General features: G+C 38.8%; 1 protein-coding gene across 1 annotated transcript in view; it reads left to right on the plus strand.

Moving 5' to 3' along the window:
- Window positions 1-13,220, plus strand: part of cfap20dc (CFAP20 domain containing) — a 31,831-nt gene extending 18,611 nt beyond the window's left edge. Inside the window, exons 13-17 of the mRNA XM_061041700.1 lie at window positions 727-1,101; window positions 2,867-3,106; window positions 7,200-7,261; window positions 11,701-11,795; window positions 12,637-13,220. Of these exons, the coding sequence (XP_060897683.1) occupies window positions 727-1,101; window positions 2,867-3,106; window positions 7,200-7,261; window positions 11,701-11,795; window positions 12,637-12,755 (891 nt within the window). The 3' untranslated portion in view covers window positions 12,756-13,220. The remainder of the gene's footprint in view (window positions 1-726; window positions 1,102-2,866; window positions 3,107-7,199; window positions 7,262-11,700; window positions 11,796-12,636) is intronic.
- Window positions 13,221-19,640: the final 6,420 nt, after the last annotated feature.

Consider the following 19,640-nt stretch of genomic DNA (forward strand, 5'->3'; position numbering starts at 1 on the left):
TGCAGCTTTTCTAATAGTCCAACTCTGTCTGCCCCCAGCCTGTTTTTATGTATGTACATACTCTACTTGGTCATTTGGTATAGCTGTTTTGGAGACAGAAGTGTTTTTTTGCTGGAGGATTTTTTTGAAAAGTTTCCATGCTTGTTTTTCTTTTTTCCCTCGCTCTGAAAACTGGGTCACAATTTGAATCCACTGTTGTGAATCCAGCTGCCGTCCTCAGTGAAGGAGCCAGTTACAAACTTTTCAGAATCACGTATCTTTCAAGCCTACAGGGATGAGTGTTTGATATTCCAAACTTTGGTTTTCAGCTGAGTATTCCTTTAATGTTAAAAAAGACGCACGCACAGTGTCTCTACGTGCTGCGTGTTATGTAACCTGATTGGTAGGCGACAACTTTTGAACTACATCACTGAGTGTTAACTTAAAATCTGAAGGTGGGAAACGTTAGCAGACTGAAAGAGAATGCCATTAGCCTTTTTAAATGCGAGGTTAATTTAAAGCTAAGCCACCAACATCTTTTCAATCCCTTTGACTGTTTGCCATCTCATTATCACGGTTCATTAAGCTGACGTCTTATCTAAAGGGCAGAACACAACATCAAAGTTGTTGAGCTAACATCGGAACCATTGGAAACAGTCTTATAGGTCATGACTAATCATCCATTTTATAGTGTGTTTTACAACCATTTTAGGTCAATATTTATCCTATCCCTCGTATTTCTTTCAGGATAACACCTACATTGCCTTCCAACAAAAAAGAACTAGCGCTGAGTCCAGCCCTTCTACTCCCAGATCTCCCAATCCAGCTTCAGATGTACAACTTGAAGTCCATCCTGAATGTCTTAACATGGACCAACGAACACAAAAAGAGCTCAGTCCACCTGCCGCCAGTAAACACTCTGCATCCAGAGAAAGAGCTCAACCTGCTGGGATTGTCCCCACACGCTGCCTCTCACCCAGCGCAACACCCAGCAGACAGGAACAGAAGTGTGACCCATGGGGATCAGAGGTAGTGAGCCAAGTTCTGGTTGGTAGCAGCAGTGTATCGCTTTCTCGGAGGCTCCTGCAAGAAGTCAAAGGGAAGGACCCCTTAAAACCAAAGGTACTGCTTAATTACCTAATGACTATTATTTTAGCTCTACACCTTATTATTAACAGAATAGCTGTATATTGGCCATCATCTCTATTTACCTCCACTGTGAAATGCCCACGTTTGCTGCCTAATTGTCACAAAAAGACTTTGCCAATTTGGATAACCTCTCGCTGTGTCAACATTCACAAAATAAACAAGTTCATTATTTATCACACAGTCACTAATCAGCTAAAATTAGCTTGACAGGCAAACAAACACCTCCTATGTTTGCAATGGCAAGATGAGTTCATTAATTTGTATCGGTATCACTTTCTGATTGAAAACTTAACACCGTTGTTGAGAAGAAAAAAAAGCAATACACTTGTTTTTATTTAGAAAAGTCCGAGACAAAGATGTTGATGTAATATGGATGTTTCCTTCTTTCTTTGTAAGATTTTGTATCCTGTGAAAAGTTCTGTAGAAGCTAAAACATGGAGGAAATTATCCCTAATTAATCAAATGACTGTGTAGAATAAAAGAGGCTTCTTGAAGTCCTAGACTCAAGGAGAATTAAGTCTCCTGCTCCACAGATCTTTAAGCCGTTTTTAGCAAATGTTTTCCTTTTACAACCAGAGAACGTACTTCATGGACCCCTATAGGCAACTGTTTCCATCAAAAACAAGCTTTGATTCATCCACTTTACACTGCACAAAACAGCATACTGACAATGTTATATCTCAAATAACTGGAGGAAAAGTTACAAACCTCCAGGAGCATCCATAACCAAAGATCCACTTATTTTTTCTAAGAGTTAGTGGAAATCACATGAAAATAAAAAAAATAGGTTGAATGATCTTTCCAGTCTTCTCCTGCCAAGGTTTATTAATACAGCCTATTGAATGAACATTAGTTTAATTCAATTCCTTTAAATTATTGTTTATAGTGACTTTCAAATCAGTACCACATTCTTCAGTACTTCAGGTACTTCGGCTCTAACCAATGATTCACAGAAACAAACATTTTTCTCTTTATTTTAGGTGCCCCGAGTTATATGAGGCCTTTCACAACTTTGCAGGTTATTAAAAGCTCTGCTTGTATTCTGTCTAGATGTTTCTCCTTTGCTAAAAGTCATGTGCGGTCACTGCTTATTTGGGCAGATACAGAGGACTTGTGTAAAGCTTTGTAATGCTGTGTTGAAAACAGATCAAACTTTGGGTCTGCTACAAATTGAGGTAGGCCGCTGCTCCAGTTGAAAAGATCCAGGATCAGAGAACAGTCAAACTGCAGCGATCACAAGGCCTAAAGGGATATCTGTCACTTGGCTGTTGGTTTCTGCATTTACACAACTCGCTGCTGGGACGTATCCCAGCATCCTTGATCAATGCAGCTCCAGACTGCTGATATGTGCCAAGTCCAGAAGGCGGCATGCAGTGAGGGCTTTGACTGAAAGGTTGTCAGAGGAATATGACAAGGAGTTTGTTTCACTCCCTGCAGTCCTGGTTTATTGACTGACATAGATCCAACACCAGGGCAACACCAGGCTCGTCACAAATCAAGCTCTCTTGGATTAATAGATAATCTTTTACAAGACATTTCCTCAGAGGGTCAAAACAATGAATTATGTCCAGCAGCGACTTGAGCATTGTCTGGGACTACTTGTCTTCTGTTTAGCCTGACATTTCTTTGTTGATTGCAGAGAAACATCTTATCATATTTTTGGATTGGGTGTTTGTGTGTCTCTTTTGGCTTACTTATATAAGTATTTTTTATTTTTTATTGTTTAATGGTTTCAAAGGATGTAGGAGAAAACACACTGAAGTCTGCTGGTCCCAGCAATCCCCGATTACTCTCGCTTAGCAGTCTGCGAATACACGGGGATGACGATGATGAGCTTCGAATGCTGGCAAGTCTGAAAAGGGAGCATGAGGAAGATGAATGCAGATCCTCGAGCCTCAGAGCATCTCAGATCCACCAGTGCAATGTCAGCATCAGCATGAGCAGTGACGACACTTCAACCTGGACCCACATCTCCACGGTCTGCACTATCACACTCTGCCCCTCTTGATCTTTTATTCTTCACTGAAAAGCAACACTCATGTGCAGCTCGTCCACTATTTACAATCATTAGCAGGTTCTCCCTCTTTCGATCTCCCATCTTGAATAATTTTTTTGACCCTGGCTGATCCTCGCGCTTGCGAAATTTCCATTTCAAGCCCCCAACGTATGCCACCATAAAGTGCTAATGCACCTCTTTCTCCTGCATGTTTTCTGAATTACAGAAGATTATGGAGATAGAAACACATTAATTGGCCTCTTACAGCTCTAAAAGTAAACTGTCATAATATCTCCAGTGACTTCCCCCCAGTGACTGAAAAAGGATTTAGGTCATTTGAAATTATCTCAATAAGTCTTTTAAGAATTCAAAGATGGTAAAGTTTGCTCTTGGCTATTGAAGGTCACTTAGATCTTTGGACCATTAGCATAAGCGCATCACACTTAAGGAACTGTGCTCTTCCTAGTCCCAGTGGGTCCTCTGTTGGGTCCCCTGTGAATGCAGTCATTACAGATGGTCCAGTTATAGTTCTGATTGCATTTCTGTATATACAGGGAGACGATAATATACTGAGATTCCAGCAGAATACAATGAATAGAGGTATTACCACAGGGACTATCATTGCATGGTACCTTTTTTGAGGACACAGTGATGCGGCCACATATAAAAACATGTAGCTTTAGACCTTGTGGTAGGTAGAGTTTTCCACTGGGATTGGATGAAATTTACATCTGACTTGATCTAACCCTGAAGTGATGTTTTGAGATTCGCATGCAGTGCTTTACAATTCTAAATACATATGGCAACAGCACCACCATCAGCATATTAAGACACGTTTGCAAATGAAGCAAGAAGAAGAGAGATAGAGAAAGTAACCACAAACCAGGCCATAACTTTCCAATTTTAGCATCTATATCTTTTATTAAAAAAGGCACCAATGAGTGTATGTGAAAGATAAAAGAAGAGGAATTGAGATCTAGAAGTAGTCACTGTCTGGGTTTGGTACTCCTCCACTAGAACTGAAAAAAGCCTTCCTTTCTCCCCGGATGCTGTGATGCACGTGGCCCTGCCGTTGCCTTCCATGCTGCCGCTGCTTCTGTCTGCTGCTGCAGCTGCCTTACTAGCTCAGACGTAACTTCAATCCCAAGACAACTGTGTGCTATGCTTCAGTTATTAGGTTGAGCACCGCCACCTATGCATCACTTTGCACATTTTATTATTGTGTGAATCTAAATCTCAGACAGCCAAATATTTGGTTCTAGGTTTAATACTGTACATGTTTTTTCCTATGCAGATGTTGAATAGTTTTGACGGAAAAGATGGCTATTAAATGTATCTTATGGTGGGATGAAATGCTATTAATGTTTTTAAGAGGTTTTCTTTTTAGGTTTATTTCTGATTTCTGATGCTGTGTGAAAGGCTTAATCCAATTTCATGAATTTTCCGGGAAAAAACCCCCGATCTTTTTATAAAAGGTGGTGAATAATTATTAGATTTGGGTTTTCATACTAAGATAGCAAGACCTTTCTCCTGCTGTTTAAAATTCTGCCAGTAAGTGGTTATGCTTAATGCTCTTACAACAGATAATTATGTATTTCTGCTTCTCATGGCAAGAACGAGTTTAGTCCAGAAACCACATCTATTTTAAAATTATTTTCTATTCTACTCAGTTTGTTGGTTGGAAAAGTATGAATTTGGAACACGCCCTTCAAAGGATTTCTTCAAGTTCATTTACCATTAGATCTAAGAAGGACACAATATGGAATTTGGTGTGACTATGTCCCCCACAATATACATTTAGAACAACACATTTAACAACAAGTCTTAAAGGAGAGTTAAGTATCTGGAAAGTATAATGTTTCTAAACATTGTTGTTTTGTCTTGTTAATTCTGAACAATCTAAGTCTAAGCAATAAAAAGAGCATACAAAGAAGGAAAAGCAGGAAAATCTGCAGGTGTGCAGCTGATCAAGCAGCCATCACCTGGGAACTGCCTTGATAAATAAGGCGGTGAGGAGGATGTTAAAAAGTAAAAATTTGGCTGTAGTACTGTTTTGTTGAACATCATTGCCAAACAGGTCTATGTAGCCCAGAACTGCTGTACACTAAGTGTTGCAGCCAAATGATTTGAACTGAAGTGTTTTTGTCTTCATAACAAGTTAGTTGGAGGAAGCTCAGGGACAGAAATTATGGAGTCTTCACTAATGTTGATCCAAACCAGGCTCAGGGCCAGAAATGATAGAATCTACACTGACGGTGATCCAAAACATTTACAGCTCTTTGAGGTTTTCTGATATTGGTAGTGACATAACAAGATGGTAATCAGGTGTTGACATGCAGCATGATTACCAGAGTAGATAAATGTTTAAGCATCATGCAAGGAAAGTAGTTACATAAGAGAGATACCAGATTAAAGAGCCAACCAGAAACTGGATTAAGGACCATGGCCTGTCCATACCTGATGTGTAGTTACCTCTACACCTCTCCTGTTTTTTTCCTGCACTTACAAGCAGCGTGTGCAGCTATATTCACACCCTTAACCATTACTAAGATGTTTATATGTCATCAAGTCTTGGTGGTGTATATGCACTTTATTCACACCTTTGCATTCTCTTCGATTATGTAGTTCCTGTATGTTTAAAGGACCATTAGAGGCACTGGGTTTAATATAACGGATAAAGCCCTAACCCCACAGGAAACTCATCATCATCAGTCCATATTACCTTTAGAATCCCACTGGGAATTATCATAGGGCCCCTTCTTATTTTAGAGATGATACTGGTGCACATGGATAGCTAAAATGTACTTAGGTAATGCAAGGACTAAGCTTTCCACATGTCTTCTTCTTCATCAATGTCATGCAATGTAATAGCCTTTAAGCAGGCACTAGACTTAAATAGCCTCCTGAGGCTGTAATGTGGTCTTTAGCTTTGACAAGATGGAGAGGGTAACACACTTCTGTGTTTCTTACTGCTGAATATTAATACATATTGAAAGTGAAACTGTTCTAATTTTCCAGCTCAGTTAAAAGTCTCTCATACTCACGGCCCTTGACAAGTTTAGCTGTTTAGTTCATGTGTTTTGAAAGGCCAGATAACAAATAAAACTTAGCTCCAGTCTTACTTGTACTCTAACCATAGGTCACTAAAGTATATTTACTTTTCTGCTTGATTGAAAGATTTTACAGTTCCATTTATCTTATGTTCACCCTTAATTGTTCGCCCATGAATTCTGCATCTTACGGTGTTCTCCATTTTTCCTTTCCTGTGTGTTTTACTCATGTTTTTTTGTGTGCCAGTGATCTCCGTGTCCTGAACCTTACTAGTATTACCATGAAATGTGGAAACTTTAAGCACTGTTTGTTGTTGTGCTTACGTTTCTGTGTAAATGTTCTCTATCAAGTAGAGCTCGGTCATCAATGCTGTTCATCTATTCCTCCAGATTTGCATTGTAGTTTTGCATGTGATATTTGGCAACTGAGTTGATGTTCTGGGTAGTTTATCTCCAATATAAATGTTTCCCCCCACACTGCATTTAAACCAGAGCAACTCTTCAAGACATCAATTATTTAATTGTATGATGTTTTAGTGGACTTAGTTGATGAATTCACACAGGAAAATATATTATGTACATATTGATATGTCTCGCTGTCCAAAGATGCAACTTGTATTCCAATGCTTGTACAATCTGACGACCCATCAACAATTGTCCTTGACATTATGAAAGTTGTCATGCACACAAAAGTGGAAAAAAGGACCTGTGAGACTTTATCTGTCAAGAAATATGCAATTTCTGCTGAGAGACAACCATCAAGCGAGCTTAAACCAGTCAGTTGGTGGACACAATGGCCTTCATTACTATATTGAATGAAATAGGTCATATTTAATCCAAGAAACACTTACAATCTTGAGGTGCTGTGAAGGTACATTATATTCGCTCAATGCCCTAATATGTCACTTTGGGGTCTGTTAAACTTAACAGAGATGATTGGATATTAATTATATTGTTCGGAAAAAGTACTTGGGGTTTAAATATGTGGACAATATTTTTTAACACGTCTTTCTTTTTCCTCATAGCCAGCTAATCAGGGTCACCATTATCAGAAGGAAATGAACCCCCTCTTGCAATCAAACCCCAGGTAAGCAAGCACTCGTCACTGACATTTCTAGCAAATGTGTTCATTTTTTATACACGTCATGAAACGGTTGAATGTCACACATTTTGTATGTTTCCTTTTTTTATTCTGTGTATTGTGCATAAAGGTGAAATCCTTTTGTGGCCAGAAAAATTCACAAACGTGAACTGGTCTGCAACTTTCTAGTTATTTTTAGTATTTTCAGAGTGTGACAACAAAAAATGCTTCCAACCAACCAACCACTTGGTCAACTGCTAGGTTACTTGTAGTAGCTAGTCCAATCTTCTAATTCATTTAGTTACTAGGTAAACATGATAACAAGACAAGGGGTGATATGACTTAATAGCCAAGACTCAATTCATGTGCTCTACATAAACTCCCATCAAGTTTTTTATACTGACACCATTGCAGATTTTGAACATACCGCATCCATCTTGGTTGTCATTAAAAATTCCCAAGTGCACTTTTATGACACACACGCCCCACATTTAATAAAAGTTTGTGAGTGGTTACCCTGAATCTAAATCAAGCCACACGTAAGTTAGTCTCAAAGAAAGAGAGACCAGGCTCACATCTCCAGACCAAATAAAACATGAGCTTGCAGAGGCTTCACATTCCCAGGCTTCAGTCATCAGGATATGAGTACAGTTGTTGACACCCTGTCTCCAAAAAAAGGAACTTTTTTGGCCTTGGTCATTTCCGAGAAAACTGAAAGTCATGCTAATGTATTTTATGTATTTTCTTACAAAAAATGTCCTCGTGTAGCCTGTATATAAATTTAGCTGCTTGTACATGAAAGTCACCCTCAAATTCTTAATCAGATGGTAACGAGTGACTGTGGAATTAAGGCTAAATGTCAACTGTCAGAAAGATATGCAGACGGCGGGCTTATCTCACTCACTGATGAGTAAAAATAAATTGAGATTCTGCCAGGTACTGTAGCTTTCTTCTCCCTTAACTGCTGTCATTTTCACATATATGGATTGTTTTTCACATATTATTGTGCTTGTAAGACAAACTTTTTAACAACTTGTTTTATATATGAGATAATTAACGACACTACTACATTTTTCATTCCAAGTCTTTAAATCCAAAGCATGTGTGAGACTCACCATTTATCCTTGACTTTCAGCAGCAAAATAAGGTGAAATCCATCATTGATGAAGTGAGGGGCCGACTTGAGCACGGTCTGAGCTTCAGTGGTTGGAAATGCAGAGCAGCCACAATACATGTTTCACCTTGTTTCACCTGCCTACAGGTTAAAACCACAGTCAAGTTAAAAGTTCTGAGCTCAGAAAGTAAACACATTGACGTATAGGCTGATATTACCGGGGGAGAGAGAGAAATGTACAACTGCTATTACAAATATGTGGAGAAGTGTATCCAATATCAACTTCAGAAAACCAACAAATGGACTGGATTAGAAACCGACAGAAAGTTGATGCAGTTTGACAACAAAAATAAGAAACTTTGCAAATGAACAGAAATGATGTAGCCTACAGTGTCATTTTATCAACGTTAAAGTCAGAACAGGTTTTTGTTAAGTTTCTTGCTCAAACATTAACAATGGGAAGATGTTGTAGTTTTAAATTCATTCTCGCTGACTAACATCAGTGCAGTATCTGAACATGACTTATAAGCGCTCTCTACCCATCTCAAGAACCCGACCATGGCAGTGTGTGACAGAACATGTAGTTCCCCTCAGAGGTTTCTGGAGCCCCTTTAACGCCCGACTGCTCGCTAATGCAGAGCCCTGTCTCTGCACAGCTCCATCTCTATTGTGGGTGTACACAACCACACGGCATGTTACAAAACAAGACAAAGGGATTGCATCATAGACCCGCTACTCAAATTACGCAACCATCCTCTCAAACATGTCTGATTTATTGATGAAAAGCAAAGTATCCTGCTGTTAAACACATATTGTCTCTGGTTTATTCAAATATTTGGCTTGTGTTGTTGTTTTTAAACTCATAATGAGTGTTTTTTCTTACATCTGATCAGTAGAAAGGGACAGTTTTTGATTTGTTTGGAGTCATACTTTAGTGTCTCTGGGCGGTTTAAGTACTTGCTAAGGTAATGCTGTTTGATTGAAGGTCCTCTGAAATGAAGATTACAAGTGACAGTCACCTCAAACAAACTCCCTGCCTTGTCTCACATGGCACGACAGAATCCACAGCTGTACTACTGAAATTAGACTTCGAAGCAGGCCTTGATTTACATATTGAAGAGCAGCTGCACAGGGTTTTGTCGTTGTTTTTTCCATTTCTTCCAGGCGCTGCTTTCTTAGACACCCATACAGTGAATTCTATCATGCTATTTTTTTCAGCGTCCTGGCATCACTGTAGGGCTTCCTCTCTGTTGAGAGCTACAGTTTTCTTGACAGCTAAAATGCTCTTGTTTCTGTGCTTAATGTTGCCAGGGCTTTTTTGTGCATTTTTTAACATGCTCCTTTGCGTGTGTAATACTTTTGTCTGCCTTTGGCTGGCAAATGCGAGTATGAAACCGCAAATCAGGCTGTCAGAGAAACCCGGAGTAGCAATTCAACTGTTTTACAACTGTGGAATTCACCGAAATTGCCAGGGTGTCAGACAAACAGAGTTGCCTTGATACTGTTACATTGGGAAGCTTAATTTCAATATACTTAAACGCTATGCCAAAACTGTGTACAGGCTCAAATTAAATCAAACTAATTCATTCTCTTCATCACAGGTTTGTATCTGCATTGTAATGACTAGAATGTAATCACTCTTACCAAGTCCCACTTAACTATCTCAAGTCCAATTTGCAGCTCTGTAGCTCAGGCCTTTGTCCTCCTAAATTGCTTCCATTAACTTTTGTACTGTGCTGCTGCCTGTCACATAGTCAGAGGGGTGTTAGAGACGGGTAAATGCCTTTTGTTAGAAAGAAAAATCAGAGCCAATGTACAGATAATTGACTCAGAAACTTAGGCATAGGGTCAAAATTAATATATTTACAGTTAACTCTTAAACACATGGAGAGATCTCATCAAAGGTAATGATAGTGTTTGAAAGTGTAAATCTTTGCACTGTTTTTTTGATGTTCACGGGGATACATCAAATCTGAAGGTCAACTGCAAAAACATTTCACTAAACCCACAAATATTTCACAAAAGATAAAAATATTTCATGAAGCACAAAAACATCCCATGATTTTTTTCATGGATTAGTTTTTTGTTATAATAAATGATATTGCGTTTCATGACATTATGTTGTAAATCATAACAGGGTTTTGCCTTTTAGGAAATGTGAAAGGTTTTTAGCGTTTAAATTTTTCTTTTTTGCGTTTAGTGAATTATTTTGCAGTTTGACCTTCAGGACCACTGTACATTAAAAACCTAATACACAGGGGCGCTGGTAGCCCAGTGGTTGGGCCACGCCGACCCATGTGCAGCGGTCCCGGGTCCTGTGGCTCTTTTCCCGCATGTCATCCCCCACTCTCTCTCTCCCCAGTTTTTGACTCTATCCACTGTCCTATCTCTATTTAAAGGCATAAAATCCCCCTCCCCCCCCAAAAAAAAACCTATTAAAAAACAAACTAAATAATAAACAGTGAAGTTAATCAGAAAAAAACAAAACTAAAATGTTCATGTGTTAAAATAAGCGGTTGAAGTTTGAACATGTTAAGATATATCTTGATAGTGAATGTGCTTTTTAAACACATTATAAAGTGGTTACTGAAAGCACTTTGTTTCAGAGATACTTACATTACCCATCATTTCCTGTCTTGATGCTGAGGTAGATAAAGCCTTAATGAATGTGTAAGTCGCCGGCTGTCTGCTGAATAATGTACAGAAGAAGATTAGAGCGCCTCATTAAATATGCTATGTTGTGCTTTTACGAGATGTTATGTCCGAAGGCGAAAGATGTAAATGGATAATTGCAACTATGCTACTGATGTATTGCCTAAAAAGCATTCTACTTAATCAGATGAATCTTGCAGTGATCCCAGTAATAGTTCATTTTCATCATCTCCATTTCTCTCCGTCTAATCTGCTACACCATACTTAAAGAGCCGTGTGTGACTCAAGTGCAGAATTACAATGTATGGCTGCAGCATGTGCGCTTTCCTCCGACTGGGATGATAAACTCATTTAAGAGTGAAAGGAAGTCCCGCTCTCACAGGCGCTGACAAGGTTAAGACCTCTACTCGGGGCAAGAACTTGGACACTTGGAAGTCACAGCTTGAGTCGGAATCTAATAAATGATCCTTCAGGTAGAACGGCGAGGCTGAGTGTTTGGCAGAAGTGGCTCAAGGACGGCAGAAGCTCAGATGGGCTATTCAGAGAGCACACAATGATGGGACTTTCATTGTTAAAATGTCATATAGAGGCAATTTGATGTGCGGGGGCACAGTAGTGGGATGATGCGTGTAATGGCATGTGTTGTCATGACTGTGTGCCTTTATGGTCTTCACCCTAGGGAGTGGATGGATGTGCTCAGCCCGCCTATTATGCCTCCCGGCCAGCAGAGAAGGTCAGAAGACACGTGGAACAATCTGGGAAACTTAAACACAGGTACAGTAACCTTAATGTTAGTGTTTCTTTTCCCCAGGCAGAAAACAATACAATGCTTTTACACGGACCACACTAATTGTGCAAAAGCAGAGAACCAGAGGAAAGCTTCACTGGTGTCAGAGCTTACATCCCTCCATTAAAGACTGCACTCAGCATGAGATGGAAAAGCATGAGAAACTGTATCTAATTAAGGGTAAAAAACCCAGGAGAGTGGAGCTCTCTGTCCTCCACATAACTCCATAGGTCAAAAGAGACAGGCTCATTACAGGTCTGTACCCCCCAGACACACCGACAAGGTTAATTGACGAAACCTTTGCAGTTTACAACATCATTTTTAAACCTCTCACACAATGTGTCTTATAATTAGTTTTCATTATCGTCGCTAAAGTTCTGATAAGATAAAAATGTTCCTCCCGGAGCATCCCGTAACCTTTTGAGCATTTAACTGCCTGTCAATTTAACAGCTAAATTCTCGTGCTTTAAAGTAGTGGGGATTACAGGGAATCTCTTTACAGCTTCATAATGTGGTACCGGGGTCTGGGTGTCTTAGGTCTTGATTGATGAGAGAAAAAAATGGCAGTGGCAGAAAACTTTAAAAATCCACCTGAGTCTGAAGGTCACCTCTCTATCCACGCTTCTCATTTTATTCCAGAAGCAGCTGGTAGAGTATGGCCCCTTATTCACGCCTTACATGGTACATGAAAAATGCAGCATGCATTTTACGTTTATATGGTTTTATATCTGTGAAAGGATTGATTTGATTTACTGTTGCACTGTTAACATATGCATATTTTAGTAGTTTTTTTTTGTATTTCAGTGTATTTTTCTTGCATTCTTACAGGAGAGGATGAGTTGATAAATGAAGAGGAGAATGAGGAAGACTTTTTGAATCTGCTCTATGATCCTTGCCTGAACTGCTATTTCGATCCAAAGACAGGGAAGTACTATGAACTAGCTTGACTCAAAGCTCAAGAGAATCCCAATGAATAAATCAGAAGTCATTGATAGCGGATGAATATCTTCTGGATTCTTTCTTTGGGCCTAGTGTATTGATCAGTGATGAATATTGCATTCACAAAAAACTCTTCCGTGTTGCAGCTTTTTTGTTTCTTATGGACTATGGGTTCCCTTTTGTTTTTCCACTTCCAAGTAGTGTCATGTTCGTGTGTAAAGAAGTGGGTTTCAATATATCAGATGCATGCTTTTTGCAGGAAATTGAGTTGCTCATTCAGCAGCACATCTGATGGTGAAGAATGTCTTTTCAGAAGTCTTGGCTGTATGAATATGTAAGCCGTCGTTAAAAGAAGCTCCAGGATGTTCTTTCTAAGTTTCCTGATTTCTAAATATATCCCAAATTGGCATTACTGTACAGGTAGTTCTGTTCCTTATTTATCATAATTAGTGTAATAAAATATGTGAATGTGTGTCCACTGTGTGTGAATGAGTATACTGATTTAATATGCAGTTTTAAGTGAAACGTTCTGGTGTAAACAAAGCTGATGTCATCATCACATTTAATGGCCATGTAAAAAAATAACAGAAAGTGAAAGCTTTGGGATGATGAATGTTCCACAGATAAAATGATATGTTGTTGCTATACCTGTATCCATATATGGACCTCTATCCAGGACTTTTTACATTTAGGTTTTAAGGCCTGTAATTGTAACCAGTAGTAACAGCGGATGAGCGGCTCACAGGGATGACAGCTCCTTTCATCAGTCTTGCCAAAAAAAAAAAAAAAAAAGATCACACCTTATGAGCGTCTGATGCCAGATTGATTCATCAATTTCAGCCTGAGATAGATAGTTGCTTCATTCTGGCAGGGGGAAAAAAAAATGAAACAAAAGAAAGGAAAGACTAATATTCATTTATCACATTCTGATTCAGTTTTAATCAAGAAAAATATCTATCAGTCACTAAGCATTTAGTTTACACTGCCAGCATACTGAGCTTGGGTCATTCCAGGTTGATCTTTTAGTCAAATCCTAACACATTGTATAAAGGTCATGTAAACAAACACCTGTCATACAGCTTGTGGGCAGCATTTAACGAACGGTAATAGAAACAATCTACACTATCCCATAATATTTTTATCCATTACTAATTACAGTAGTGATGTTAAAAAATATATATCTTGGGAAATTGAATCTATGACACTAAATAATATATATATATATATATATATATAAGAGGAAATTTATATGAGACCAAAAATTGTTTTGGAGAAAAAGTACATGAATTTCAGAAGCCCTAAGCAGACATGCATCTGAACATTTGATTTATTCAGGTGATAAAAAATAATTTCTGGTTGTTTTTTCTCAAGGTGCCCACTATCCCACTATCCCACTTTTTTCACTATCCCAGGATTTCCTATTATAAAGGATAATTGTATTTCCATATCTCAAGATAAAATAGCTTGTTTTCTCTTGATGAATCAATATAATAATAATAATTCTCTGGTGATCTAGAAAACAAAAACAATGGGTAGGTCACTGTGATAGCTCAGACAATGACATGACATTCTGCCACTGATCACACTATTAAGTCTGTATGTTTGTTTTTGGTTCCACTTTTAGGATTTGAGAAGAATCACGATCACAGGAAAAAATGAATTAAAATATATGGCTGTATCTACGCCAGGGATGGGCAAATTTGGTCACAGCAAGGGCCACATTCATTTGATTCTCACTGCCAGGGGGCCACATTGTAGGATACAAAAACGATAACAGTCGATTATGTCTCAAATTTAACTCAACATATACCAGTGATCAAATATTATTATGGACATATTTCTGGTTTTCATGATTTCATGGCTGATTTTGTCATGTTTTCTTCATGTTTCCAAATAATTGATATGTAAAAATTGACCTGAGGGCCACATTGAGAGTTGATGTGCCCCCCGGGCCGCCAGGTGCCCACCCCTGATCTACGCTGAGGGCTGGCTTCTGTAATGAAGAAACTATTAGACCTTATAGCCTATAGTGCACAGTTCGTATTTTCAAAAAAGATCATGATAGTAAGCCTTGTCTTGTGGTGTTTGGCTGACTTATAAAACATGGATTTTAATGCCAATATGTTGCAAGGAAGCCAATAAAATAATGTTATCAAATTTCAAAGGCTCCTTTTCTGGACAGATAGTCAAACAGAAGGCTCTTTGTTATAAGGTATCAAGAAATCGTTATTTGAAGGTGTCTTTTTAAGGAAGAGGAAACGAAGACTGAACGTGACGTCTTCTGAAAGTGGGCGTGGAAAAGGCTGCTTGAAAATATTAAGATCGCAACAGGTGAGAGAAACAAGGAAATGAAGAACCATGGCGTTTCACCTATAGCGAGCTTACAGGCGGAAAACATCTGTTACTAAGTAAACATTTCCTCACTAAGTTGGGGTTTTACTTTAGTTAAATAAGAAACGATGTGCTTAGTTAATGTTTCATAATGGAAGTAGGCTAAACTGGTTCTTGGACAAGCATGTCAGAACAACAGGTAGGCTAAGCTATGCATACACTTGTGAAACGATCCATTAAACCCTGGTATTTTTTGATGTTTTGCAGACATTTTGAACTCACAACAAAACAAACTCTTCGTGGTTATGATCGCAGTAACAAAGTTCCTTCGTCATTAAATTCCTCCTCATGTGACCGCCTCCGTTGAAAAGTTGACAGACAGCAGCTGGAAGTAAAAGGACTGATATGTTTGGTTATTTACTTCCTGGATGAACACTGGGTTACATCATGCTGTGCGATTGTTAAGATTGATGTACTTTGCCTTCAAAGCTTCACTTCAGAGGGAAAAATGTTCAAACATTTTCACATTAAATGCACTCGGTGTTAGAAGACGCTTATCACCTTTTTATTGCTCAAAACAATTTTACAGATCAAACTGGAATCAAACAAGTTGCAAAATCCACTTCGCATTCGAAGATTACTTAGTAAGTGGACTGTTTATAAATTAATAACAGCACTGATGAAGTGTTGTACTTTGTCATTTGAATTTCACAGAGAATGATATGTAATCTTGCATTCCTATAACATGTAAAGACACTAGTTTTCTGTGGAATCCATTGTAAATCATCCCCTCACAAAAGATAATCTAGTAAAAGCACAGACAAGAAAAGTTGTAGTGGAGTTTCTGCATGCTTAGATTTTTTACAAGTTTATTTTGGGGCTTTTTATGCCTCTATTTAGAGATAGGACAGTGGATAGAGAGAGTCAAGACTCAAGAGAGAGTAAGGAATGAAATGCGAGAAAAGGAGTCTCAGGTCGGTTTTGAACCTGTGTCGCCCGCTTGCAGGACTTTAGCCTTTGTACACAGGGTGTGCGCACCAAACACTAGGCTCCCCATCTGCATGTATGCAATATTTAACAAAACTGGTATGACCATTTTTGCCCTGATTTCCAGACCAATTTGGAAAGATGTTGAGTGTTATATATATTTTTTTTTATTGGACAATGATCGTTTCCATTTTCAACTAAGACAGCCAAATGTAAATCGCTCCATGTGTGGTGATAACGTCTTTGCCACCACAGTCATATCTCATCATTGTCATGTTTGTTTGTTTTTTTCATATCTGACACCTCCACACCAGTGTGATGAATTATCCCTGTTGGATGTTTTACTTTTTTTTTTTTTTTTTTTTTGGACCTCCCTCCATGTGAGCCCTTATTATCACTTCAAACACTCTCTGCCTAACATTACCTGTGATCTTATGCGCAGCTCTGACTTTAAAGATACAGTCTCGTGATCAGTCTTTGTCAAAAATACGTCAGTTTTTCTTGCTTTGGCCTGTGATTCACACCCCTGCTGTTCAGCGTTTGGGGTTGTACAGCCAACATGATCCATAACACACCGCTGTTCAGCTGTCATATCGGCTGCCCCGTATTTCCTTTTTATCTGAGCCACACATCATGAACTGAGCCGTTAGCTTTATGGGCTCTTTAAGTACCCCACTGTTTGATCTTATTGGATTCATTTGTCTTTTTAGGCCGGGTTAAGGCTTCACTTCGGGATTATTGCACCCGTGATATTCGTCTGTGTGGCAGCGATCGTTGCTGCTGTATTGATCATCCGAAAATACTGCTTCCCAGTCAAGTGAGCGAACATTATTAATGAGTTTATTTAAAATTGTCTGTGCAGGAAAAACCAATGCCCACTACCCTGTCTGCCACTTCTATTTGTTTCAGTGAGGCGACGTACAGATATTCAGTGCTGATGCGACAGGAGGAGCAGGGTTCAGCGGTGACAGAGGGTGACAGGGGGCCCGACACAGTGGGAGAGGACTCAGACGAGGTCAGTGCATCATGGCTTCCTTGATTGTAAGCTCTCGCTGTCATCTGTCCCAAAGGACAAGTCAACACAGCTGTAACCTTCCTCATCAGATCACATTTGTAATTTGTAACTTCCTGTTTTCCTCTTGTGAAAGGATCTGCTGGAATAAATCTAAGGAGGAGATGCTGCTGGAACAACTGAAAAGGATCAGATGGATGAAGTTTAGGGCTGCAAGTAATGATTATTTCCATACTGGATAACTCTTAATATTATTTTGAATAATCGATGCATTCTCTGGACCACACTGTGTAAAACATTTAAAAGGTTATACACATCACAGCACAGCCTCATCTTTTGTGACACTATTAGTGCAACTGCACTGTCCGGGAAAAACACACAGTGCTGTAATGGCTCCCTATCACAGACAAGCAGAGGGGTGGTGTTGTTAGAAAACAAAGACCCATGCCGACTTAAAAGGTACAGTGATATTACCAGATTCTGCCTTAATATGACTCTGCTAGCATCTAAAGCTCGCTGTAGAGACAACTTTGGTGTCAGATGGATTCATTAATTTATTTGTATTCAAGCCTGAGACATTACTCGGGTTTAGGTGACTTTCTGCCTCTTCAGCTGCTAAACACGAGGCAACGATGACACCGATAACAGTACAGCCTTGTTAAGTTGCAATATTTGTTGAATAATATCTGCAGGGATGCACACTCAGCCTCTTGCTGGGTCACTATCTTGTTTTGCTCTTCTTAGCTTCATCCTCTTCTGTCCCTTAGCCTCAGCCTTGTTGTATCAAACAGTATTGAGACGGGCTAATGCTGCAAAGCCGTACACACTTCTTGTGAGAGATGAGCATGGTGCTGTAAGCAGGCGACCAGGGCGATCTGCGGACATGGGAGAGATGCTCTTCTCCCTGTTGAAAGTTGTTTATTAGATCAACTTTGAAACGACTATTTTAAGGTAGAAAAGTTACATATTGTTGCTTTAACTGATTTATTTTCTATCCATTGACTTACTGATTAATCAACGTCTTACAGCTGGAGTGAGATTTATTTCCTTTAGTGTTTTTTTTTTTTTCAATGTTAACTGTGAAGTTTTGAGCCTAATCTGTTTTTATAACCAACACTTGTGGTTTAACCCGATCCTTTCAACTTTAAGCAACTCTCGCACATCGAGGTCTCAACACAGCCTGCGCCACCGGATGTGTAATTTCTTCTGTGGCAATGAAGGAGCTTCTTGAGTCTGACAATGAAACCCTGATGTAATCCTGATCCAGATACTTCTGTTTTCTGTTAAGTTTCTCACTAAAAAAAATCTTTCTTCAAAAATAGTTATTTCCCCGCGGAGCTGTTAAAATGTCAGATGTGAGAAAAGAGGAATTGATGAAGATGTTGAAGTGCAGTCATTACCTGGGGCTTCTCTTCTCAGGCTACATACATGTCTCTCCCTGAACACTTTGATATTTGGAAGTTGTGCCTGCAGGCACTACTCAGGGCTAAGGGTTAAAGTGAACTCTCTTTGCAAAAAAAATCCATGTTTTTCAGTCAGTAAACTCTTGAAATTATGCTACAACTAAACATAGAACATTTTTTCAATAATAGAAGAGTTCAAGTTTTTTTAAGGGAATAATTACAAACAATATTTTTACTACATAAAGGGAAAATATTTTGTATTTCTTGGGAGGTAATTAGTGTAGTTAGTAATTACAGCAGTTCATTCTATGTTCCATATCACAGTTCATTCAGTCAGTTTGCTTTGACTACAAAGAGTATTTCTTGTTTGACTTCTGGTCATGTTCAAAGTGCTGCTGATCCCACTGAGAATCAACACTGCTCATCCATCATGTGTATCAATTTATTTTCCTGTTATATTACAATGCTTACAAGTCAATTGAAAACAAGAAAAAACATGTTGAACCGCAGCGTGACAAAATGTCAACAATCTAATTTAGGAATCGTAATTTCTGATTTTAAAGAAGGGCAGAAAAAAAAACTGCAAATAAAGAAGTATCAGGTGCTAATGCTGAAGCAGCAGAGTATTTATATTGTTGCATTACAGAAACTGTGCACCTCAAATGTCTCGGTGTGTATACGTCAGAGAGCTCACTATCATTATCCTGCAGTCATGAAATAAGTGGTTGGCTACAAAGCATCATATGGAGATTTGACATTTCAGATGTTTCAAACACTGTAATAGATGTGCAGCTAAAAATAGTCACGCTAAGACTGCAGCTATCTACCAGCTGGCCAGCTCCCTTTGAAATATATTTTCCCTTTTCATGCTAATATTAACCCACTTAAAGTAAATTTGCAGAAGAGTCCACTCGCTCTTTAATGGACTTCTAGGCTTGAGTGATATTGGAGGATGTCTTTTGAATCCTACATCTGCCACAAAGGAAAAGAAGAGCAGCAACTCTCCACATGTGAGTGAAAGTTATTCAGTAAACATCACTCTTTTAGCTTTATTGTGACTTCAGCTGATTTCTAATTCGCCTTTCTAATTTGTGTTAAATACAATCAGCAAATTATAGCCCCTGTTAGGAGTTTTTTTTTTTTTGTTTCCGGTTATGAAA

The sequence above is a fragment of the Labrus mixtus genome, chromosome 7, assembly GCF_963584025.1.
Source record: "Labrus mixtus chromosome 7, fLabMix1.1, whole genome shotgun sequence".
NCBI classification, from domain to species: domain Eukaryota; kingdom Metazoa; phylum Chordata; class Actinopteri; order Labriformes; family Labridae; genus Labrus; species Labrus mixtus.